The sequence below is a fragment of the Medicago truncatula genome, chromosome 6, assembly GCF_003473485.1.
Source record: "Medicago truncatula cultivar Jemalong A17 chromosome 6, MtrunA17r5.0-ANR, whole genome shotgun sequence".
NCBI classification, from domain to species: domain Eukaryota; kingdom Viridiplantae; phylum Streptophyta; class Magnoliopsida; order Fabales; family Fabaceae; genus Medicago; species Medicago truncatula.
In genome coordinates, this window is record NC_053047.1 from 38,625,553 (window position 1) to 38,635,925 (window position 10,373).

General features: G+C 33.2%; 1 protein-coding gene and 1 pseudogene across 1 annotated transcript; both read left to right on the forward strand.

Annotated features, from left to right (window-relative positions):
- The first annotated feature begins 938 nt into the window (after window positions 1-938).
- Window positions 939-4,696, forward strand: LOC11439933 (LEAF RUST 10 DISEASE-RESISTANCE LOCUS RECEPTOR-LIKE PROTEIN KINASE-like 2.4). Its single transcript, XM_024786042.2, has 3 exons — window positions 939-1,794; window positions 2,468-2,530; window positions 3,426-4,696. The coding sequence occupies exons 1-3, from the start codon at window positions 1,020-1,022 to the stop codon at window positions 4,523-4,525; spliced, it is 1,938 nt and encodes a 645-aa protein (XP_024641810.1). The 5' UTR covers window positions 939-1,019; the 3' UTR covers window positions 4,526-4,696.
- A 2,516-nt stretch (window positions 4,697-7,212) lies between these two features.
- On the forward strand, window positions 7,213-10,074 carry LOC11437155 (LEAF RUST 10 DISEASE-RESISTANCE LOCUS RECEPTOR-LIKE PROTEIN KINASE-like 2.5; annotated as a pseudogene).
- The last annotated feature ends 299 nt before the right edge of the window (window positions 10,075-10,373 follow it).

The following is a 10,373-nucleotide window of genomic DNA, read 5'->3' on the forward strand; positions in this document are numbered from 1 at the left end:
TTAAATTTTCTCTAGCAATTTATTATTTGAAAAATGAATTATCTTCTAAATAAATTGGTTATAGAAAGTTTAGGTGAGCTCCGAGTGGTCACCAAGGGTCAAGGAAAGACTCAAGCTCACATCGACAATGGCAATTAAGCCCACAACCTTTTTCATGAATCAACTACTTATCAACTAAGTCAACTTTCATTAGTAAATATCGATTAAATTTGATAAAAGTTAGGTTATAACTTAAACTGGTGTTTAATGATGGATAAAACTGATAAAAAAATCATTAGAATTAAATGGTAGGATTATATTTAAAAAGAACAAAATTTGTGTGTGTGTGAGAGAGAGAGTGTGTGTGTGTGTGAGAGAGAGTGTGTGTGTATATGCATATATCATATGTTATCAATTTTAGTAATGATGATATTAATTAATAATAGACTTGTCACCCAATATCACTTGGATGAAATGGTAATGAATCCCTTTCGATTTAATCAGAGGTCATGCGTTATTGAGTTTGATTCTAACCCAAGAAACACACAACCATCAAATCTCTTGAGGGAAGATTTGTCAACCATTATAGTCCTACCGGATGAAAGAGAGAGTCCTACCAAAAGAAAATAATTTTATAATTTCTCTTTTTCACAAAATATTATTACGTCCATTAATTTTTATAAAAATATCAACGATTTATAATTTAAGATGTAGCTAATTAGTCCAATCAATTTTCTAGATATCTTGTTTCAAAAAAAAATCCTATTAATTCTGGCCGCAAGATATCGGTCATATTTTCTAATCTAAATTTTAATTCATTAAATAGAAAGAAATAAGAAAGAAAGGGAGAGTCCAACCAAAAGAAAATAACGAAGAGAGAGGCAATTTCTCGCGTTGTGTTTGTTGACTAAATAGACCGACGTGAGAATTTATATTTGCTAAACATGGAAGAATCATGCAGTAAACTGCTTCTATCTAAAGTCTAAACCTCATTTCATAACAATAACATAAATTCTTTCATTTCTTCCTTGTTCTTAACTATGTTCCTAAATATTACATACATCTCTTTCTTATGTTTCTTCTTATTGATAATAATCACTTCTTTTCCAACACAATCCCACTCTCAACCAGTTCACGATTATTCAAGTTGTAACTATGTCGACCATTCTTACAACTGCGGAAATATTTCCAACATAATATATCCATTTTGGGGACAAAATCGTCCGTATCGCTGTGGCGCCGGCAACCCGTTTTACCTTAACTGCCACAACAACAGTATTACTACCATTCTATTATCATCACAAAATTTCACAGTACTTGATATTAACTCACAAATTCACACCATCAAACTTAAGAGAACAGACCTTTCCCAAAATTTTTGTTCTCCTCAATACAATGATACTTTCTTGTCTCCAACAATATTTCAGTACCTCCCAAGTGTCAAAATCATAGACATATACTACAATTGTACTTACAATGTCTCTCAAGATTTACTTAAAAAATCTCTGTGTGGATCTCACAATCCTTCCTTTTCTGATTCCCATTGGCTGTTTTTCGAAAATCTAGATCAAAAGAGATGTGAGAAACATATTAAAGTGCCGGTAGAATATGAACATTATTTTGATTATGACGATCTCAAAGAATATTTGGATAAGGGATTTGAGGTAGAATACAGTGTGAATGAGGGATGTTTAAATTGTTTGGGAAATGAAGGATATTGTTCGAGTGATTATTTGGATAAAAATGTTGATTTGTGCTATTATGATAATTGTCCAGATGGGTCTATTGATAATAACTGTTCTCCTCTTCACAATAGTATGTTTTCTTATCTCTTTATCTCATAAATATATAAGGTGAGGCCAAGGTTGCTTTTGAATAGCAAATATATATATATAGCACAAATCATAAAAGAAATTTTGTTTTAAAAATTTAACTTTTTGCGATTAAAAATGTCATGATTACACATTTTCCCATACAAATTTACTCTTGTCTCCTTAAACAATGCTTAAGGCAATTGTTAGTATTCGTCTTTTTTAAAATCCTGCTCGTGAATTTCTAGTTCCCTATTCCTATTTCTGTTTCTGCCTTCCCTATTTCCTCTCAAATTTCTTTACCATATGCAGCTTAAATTAGACATTCTTCTATTTATCTTTTTTTTTAAGAGATAAACGAAATGACAAAACTATTATAAAATCACACACGTAAGTGGAGGTACCGGGGTTCGAACTCTGGTCATGACATCCGACTTAACAATTTCAGCATTTTGCCAAAATTAGACATTCTTCTATTTATCTTAATCTGTTTATTTGTCAACTATTAAATTAGACATTTTTGTATCTTTTGTGAACTTCTCCGATACGCCCTTATGCCGAAAAGATTACCCTTGTTGAAATTCCATTTTTGCGTTTTCAAAAAAAAATATTCAAGATTAAATTAAGTTTTTTTAGGCGTATCCAATGCTCTAACAAATTCCTCTATTCTTTTGAAGATTCCTCTACTACCATCACAGGTAAGCAGTTGAGCAGGCAAGGGAAAATGAAAATCATTCTAGGTGATACATCTATGATATAAATTTCTATTTTATTTCTCTCGTATTTTGTTCGATATTTAGTACTCCCTCCGTCTCAAATCAGATGTCCCTTTTGAGTTCTATACAAGTTATTAAGAAAATGTTTAGTATTGTTAATTGTAAGGAGAATGCTAACCGGTGCTCCAAGGGCATTGGTTAAACATCCAAAACAAGTAAGTTTTCATGAAAAAAGTTGTGTAATCATTACTTAATCTTATATTTCCAAGACAAAATTTTTATTTGTAGATTCATTAACCAATGCCTTGGTGGCACCGATTAGCAAGACCCTAATTTTAATGGTAAAATGTGTTTCATTTACTAAAACACCTTTATTAATTATAGTTTAGTGGAACATTTAGATGATTGAATTGCAATAAATAAGTGTATGTTAGTGGAAAAGAATAATAAATAATCTATTGTGTTGTAAAAGAGACAAATAATTTTAGAGCAACTAAAAATTGAATATAGGAAACCATTTTCCTATATGTAATAAAAGAAGAACGATTTTCCTCCCTTAGATAGACAAATAAAGACCAAAACTATACTATAAAGTATAACCTCAAATTTTGCCTATTTATCTTCTTTTTTTTACAAAGTTTCCTAACACAACAATATTTTGGATTTTGTCTTTTTTCAGCAAACTATTAGTATTAAGTATTAACTATGTAGCAGGAAAAACCATAAGCACATGACTTACCAATATAACTTTGATTGCAGAGAGATACTAAATTCTATCACTTTCATTAGAAGGAAGTCATATTTTGTCACCGACACCCTAAATAACTTCATAGGAAAAGACACGATGCTATTTTTATTTATTTTTTTAGCTTTGTTCTTCCATTAGCACATGATAAGATAATTCTACTTCTAACAACAGGTGTTGGAAGTGCAGCAATGGTAGCATTGCTGATGTGCATCACAATTTGTTATTTTAGAGGCAAGTCATTAATACAACAAGTAACATCTTGGTTTAGGACAAAGAATGATAAAAACATTGAAGCATTTTTAAAAGATCATGGAGCTCTATTGCAGAAAAGATATAAATATTCAGAAATAAAGAACATGACAAACTCGTTAAAGGATAAGCTCGGGCAAGGGGGTTTTGGTGTTGTGTACAAAGGAAAGTTATTTAATGGTTGTCTTGTGGCAGTGAAGATATTGAATGTATCAAAAGGAAATGGTGAGGAATTTATTAATGAGGTTGCTAGTATTTCTAGAACCTCTCATGTTAATGTTGTCACCCTTCTTGGATTTTGTTTTGAAGGCAACAAAAAAGCTCTCGTATATGAATTTATGTCAAATGGTTCTCTTGACAAATTTATCTACAATAAGGAACTTGAAACAATTGCATCTTTGAGTTGGGATAAATTGTATAAAATTGCAAAAGGGATAGCTCGTGGACTAGAGTACTTGCATGGAGGATGTACCACTAGAATTTTACATTTTGACATAAAACCACACAACATCCTTTTAGATGATAATTTATGTCCGAAGATTTCAGATTTTGGACTTGCAAAACTATGTCTCAGGAAAGAAAGCATTGTTTCAATGTCAGATCAAAGAGGAACAATGGGGTATGTAGCTCCAGAAGTGTGGAATAGACATTTTGGAGGAGTTTCACACAAGTCTGATGTTTATAGTTATGGAATGATATTGCTGGAAATGGTTGGAGGGAGGAAAAACATTAATGCTGATGCAAGTCGCACAAGTGAGATATATTTTCCTCATTGGGTATACAAAAGGCTTGAGCTTGCTAGTGATTTTAGACCTGATGGAATAATGGATACAGAAGAAGATAAGATTGCAAGGAGAATGACCATTGTAGGTTTGTGGTGTATTCAAACGTTTCCTAATGATAGGCCTACAATGAGTAAAGTGATTGAAATGTTAGATGTTAGCATGAATTCGTTGGAAATGCCACCAAAACCATTGCTTTCTTCTCCGACTAGATCTGTATCAGAGTCTTCCACGTCCTAAAATCTGAGGGTATGTGTAATTTTTAATTAGAGTAGAGATCATCTTATCACTTTTAATCATCTTGTCATGCAAGTGGGTCTCAGTGCTCAAATTATTTTTATATTCAATGCAGAATCATGAACAATTTGTGATGTAACGTTTATGTTTTAAATTTATAATTTTAACATCATATATCCTTTATAAGTTGGCGACTGCATAAGCTACAAATGAAAAACAAGCTATACTACAAAAAGTTTATCTTATGTGGAAGCAACTAGTAGGCAATGATCAAGGCATGCCCTTAACGTATGGCTCTCAATATAGTCCCTTAGGGGCTCTCCTCTGTTTTAACGTATGGCTCCCAGGCTGTCTACAAACTTTGGTTGTTTCCTTGACACCTTAAAGTGAGACATAAACCTCTTCCATAGTTCGATTCAAGAATAAATGGACCAAGGTTTGAGGGTCTTAAACCATGTCATAGCTCAATATTCCCACTAGGTTAAAACAAACAATCTTTTCACTGGAGTGGCATTGCCAAATGACAACAGTGTGACCATGGTCTTGAAGTGATCATCAGGATATTTTGTCTCGTCGTACAGCCTGACGTTGAGAGGCTTCTGGAGGGACTTTGGGATCGGATAGTCATTAATCTTGCTAGTAAATGCATTCTTCATAGCTGATTTGTCGTCATAGGAACTCTAGTTGATGGACTTAGACCGATGACAGTTGTGGGGGTGATACATCATCACCAGCTCTCTGCGGTGATTTTTCGCTTGGCTTGTGTGTTTCAATTGGATTGTCTCACATGACATTCCCCTATTATGTCACTAAACAAATTAAGTTTCCTATAAGGTGTTAAATCAAAAACCAGACCTAGTTCTTTAGTGAGAGAAACTCCACATTCTCTCTGAGCTCTTTCAATCATCGATGAAGGGCGATTTTAGTTCATTTTTTGACCTGGAATCACCGAATCACCCCTCTGCATCCTTTTTCTCTTTCTTTCAATCAAATAAGTGATTTCCACATATAAAGCTTTTTTGTTGTGATTTTGCCAAAACGTGTTCCCTTGTTTTGGATTCCATTTTCTTTGGTAAGTAAATTTTGATGAGGTAGCAGCCATACAAATCAAACAATGGAGAGAGAAAAAAAATAGGAAAGTGAGGAGTAATTTCACAGTTGACCATTCTCCTTGACTATATGGCCATGACAATAATTAACATATATTTTCGGATACAAATTCCCTCTCGTAAAGGAAACACGCATTTACACGCATTGGACAATCTCGTCCCTTAAATTAAGATCAGATTGCTGAAATTATACAATAATAAAATCAATTTTAAATGATCTTTGTCATTGATTTAGATCGAACGACGGGACTAAAAACTATATGACAAAGTTGCTTTAGAGAATTTACCAACATAACCCACAAACAATAATTGTTTCTCCTCTTCCTCATACTGTTGAGCAGAAAACATTGAGGATTTTAGCATGAAAAAAATATAAAGAGCCTTTTGCACATAACAATTAATGGATACACTTATCCACATAATATGTTTCTTCTTGGTAACCACTTTGCTACAAACATCACATTATCAACCACAGCAACGTTCTTCACCAAAAAAAAAACCACAGCAACGTTCAAACAAATTTAAATTATTCCCTTTGTAAGGAACAATCCTACAATGTTTATGTGTGTGTCCCAATTTGTAAATGAGAGATAACACAATCAACATGACCACCACACCCATGTGGCTTGCTTCCGCCATTGTCCAGTCGACCAGCTCAGCTTGGACTATGCGGTGTATTACTTTTTAATGACCCAAATTCTTAAAATAAAATATAAAAAATTTGATTTTGGTACACGTCAACTTTTTGCACACGTCAACATGCATTCGGCACACATCAACATGTGTCTGACACATGCTCATGTGCGACCTCCACAATCAAACTCATTACCATGGCGACACATTTTTTTAGAATTGATTCAAACGGAACCACAGGTATTTAAATTTTTAGAATAAATGACTTTTTGTCTCATATTCAATCCAAACCGCACCACGAACGTCCCTAACGCGAACGTCCCTAACTCTACGCTAAATGAATTCATTTATCTTGCGGAAAGGAAGAAAAAAAAACTGTGAACACACTAGGCCTAATCTGACCTTATTCTTTTCTCTTTTATTTTTGGGTACAAATTTGACCTTATTCTAATCATGATGTTAAAGGATTCCTAATAAAACTCCCAGTGTTCCCAAAACTATTATATTATCTAACTGTTATTTAAAACTTAAAAAGACAAATCAACTAAACAAGAAACAAACAAAAAATAGAGACTACATAAAATGTGTTGACCTGGTTTTGGATTCCATTTTCTTTGTTCCGTGGCCACCATATTTTTTTATGAAATAGGAAAGAGAGTAGTAATTTCACAGTTGACCAGTCTCCTTCCTTGACTATGGCCATGACAATAATTGTCTTATATTTTGGGACCCGAATTCCCTATCGTAACACAAACACGCATTGCACAATCTCGTCCCTTAAATTAAGATCAGATTGCTGAAATTATACAATAACAAAATAAATTTTAAACGATCTTTGTCATTGATATAGATCGAACGACGGGACTAAAAACTACATGACAAAGTTGCTTTAGAGAATTTGTTTCCATCATTTTAATGTCAACATAACCCACAAACAATAATTGTTTCTCCTCTTCCTCCTATTGCTGAGCAGAAAACACTTAGGATTTTAGCATGAAAAAAAAAAAAAAATCAAACATCCTTTTGCATATAACAATTAATGGATAAACTTATTCACATAATATGTTTCTTCTTGTTAACCACTTTGTTACAAACATTACACTGTCAACCACAGCAACCTCAAACAAATCTGAATTATTCCCTTTGTAGGGAAGAATCCTACAACTATGGAGATCAACTATCCAACATCTCTTATCCATTTTGGGGACACAACCGACCCTCTCACTGCGGTGGCGGCGATCTATTTTACCTCAACTGTTTCGAAGATCAAAGGAAAAATTTCACATCTACAATTCTATTAGGCTCACAAAATTTCACAGTACTAAATATTAATCTTACAACATACACCATCAAAATGAGACGAACCGATCTTGCAGACGAGGTTTGTACTCTGAAATTCAATGATACTTACTTGAGTCCAAATATTTTCCAGTTTCCTACATGAACACATAACATAAGCATATTCTACGACTGTTCATATGATGTCATGTCTTATGCTAACTACCAATCTTTGTGTGGATCACAAAATGCTATATGTTTTGAGGATCCAAGAGGTATGCTGTTGGAACAAATTCCAGAGTTAAAAGGATGTGGGAAACATATCTTAGTACAAGCAGATTTTGCTTTTGTGCCTGCAACTAATCTTGGTGTAATTGGAAGTGATGATCTTGATCAAATTTATATGAGGGGTTTCAGGTCAAATATGTTGTGAATGAAGAGTGCATAAGATGCTTGGGAAGTGAAGGGTATTGTTGGAATAATACTGGTTTTGATGATGTTTAGTCTTGCTATTGTATTTACAGCAAGATTGTATATCTCAATGTCTCCTCATGGATCCCTTATGTTATGTTAAATTAATCAAAACAAGTGTATGAAAAGAAAGTATTGGGAAGAAAATCAAATCAACAAAAGGCGACACGTGTTCTTTTCCATAGATGGATAGACAGAAAGACATATATGCATATCAAACCCTATTCTTACTTATCCATGCTTATGTAAAAAGTGGATATAATTTGATGCAAAAACTTAAGATGATGGATGCATCTCTTATAAACTTAAAAAAATGGATTTAATTTGATGCAAAAACTTAAGTGGATTCATTCCAATCCTTTAATGTTAGTTTTTTCTTATACACTTCCATTTGTGTCCATGTTTGTCCCCTGATCCATATTTGTTTTCATCTTCTGTTATCAACTTAATTTTGGACTGTGCACTATGTAGTTCTTATTCAAAAGGACTAACCAATGCTCAAACAAATTCCTCTCTATGATCTTTCTACTACTATCACAGGTAAGCATTTGAGCTGGCAAGAGAAAAGGAAAATCATTCAAGGTATATATATATATATTAATAATCATTAATCTATTGTATTGATTAATGAAACCTTAACTTTTACCTATTTGTGTTTTCTTTCTCTTACACAAAATAACTTATATTATAAAGAAAACTGTAATTCTTTTCTATGTCATAATACATTAACTAAGCCTCCTAACAGGAAGTGCAGGTGCAACATTAGTAGGATTACCGATATGTATCACTATCTTTTGTTTCAAGTACATGTCAAGAAACAATAACAAAGACATTGGAGAATTCTTAAAAACTCATGAAGCCTTTAGTGTTAGAAGAAAATGGCCAACAACTTCAAAGTCAAATTAGGACAAGGCGGTTATGTTACAGTATACGAAGGAAAGCTAGTCAATGATTGCCCTGTGGCCGTAAAGATACTGAAAAAGTCTAAAGGAAATGGTGATGAATTTATGAATGAGGTTTCTAGCATTACTAAAACCTCTCACGTTAATGTTTTCGCCCTTCTTGGATTTTGTTTTGAAGGACGGAAAAAAGCTCTCATTTATGAATTAATGTCGAATGGTTCCCTTGAAAAATTCATCTACAAAAAGGGACCTGAGACATTCCATCTCTGAGTTGGGACATTCTTTATCAAATTGCGAAAGGGATAGCTCGAGGGCTTGAGTACTTGCATAAGGGATGTAGCACTTGAATCTTACATTTTGACATCAAACCACATAACATCCTCTTATATGAGAATTTTTGTCCAAAGATATCAGATTTTGGACTTTCAAGACTTTGCCATAAGAAAGAGAGCATTATTTCTATGTCAGACGCTAGAGGGACAATGGGGTATGTAGCTCCTGAGTTATGGAATATAAATTTTGGATGAGTTTCGCACAAGTCTGACGTTTATAGTTATGGAATGATGTTGCTAGAAATGGTTGGTGGGAGGAAAAACATTAACGCCGATGCAAGTCAAACAAGTGAGATATACTTTCCTCATTGGGTATACAAGAATCTTGATCTACGCAATGATTTGAGACCGGACGAAGTGATTGTCTCGGAAGAAGATGAAATTGCAAGGAGATTGACCATTGTAGGTTTATGGTGCATTCAAACATTTCCAAATGATAGACCAACAATGAGTAGAGTGATTGAAATGTTAGAAGGCAACAAGAATTGTTTGGAAATACCACCAAAACCTATTCTTTCTTCTCCTACTAGATCAGTACAAGAATCATCAGCTTCATGAAATTTTGGGGTAAATGTTCCACACTGCATTATTTATCATATTTGTTGTATATTCTAATATCACATTGTAAAGCAAGTGGATCTTATATGTGTGATACACTGTTGTAAAAGCATTACACATTGGTCAGATAAACTATATGTTATGCTTACTAAAGAAAAAGGTCATTCAGATAAATCTATTGTTGCAAATGGAGGTTAAAGTAGAAGTGACATGGATGAATTGAATTAGAATATATATCAGATAACATATTTTCTATTATGGTTTCTTCTTTTCAGGACATATTTGTAAAGAAATTAGACAAGAAATCAAGCTACTTTGCAGAATTTCAAGATATAGCATGCATCAATTGCTGATTAATGAAGTATTCAAAATGTCCAATATTGGCCTGATCAAACAAATTATGCACTGTATTGTACACAAAATAAAAACCTATGTATTGAAATTATCATGTGAGGAATTTTACATAGATACTCCATTATTTAGGGGCACACCACTTATAAGTAAGTGTAAGTTACAAGAATTATAAAAAGATTATTAGCTAAATAGAAATTTTGTAACACTAAATAAG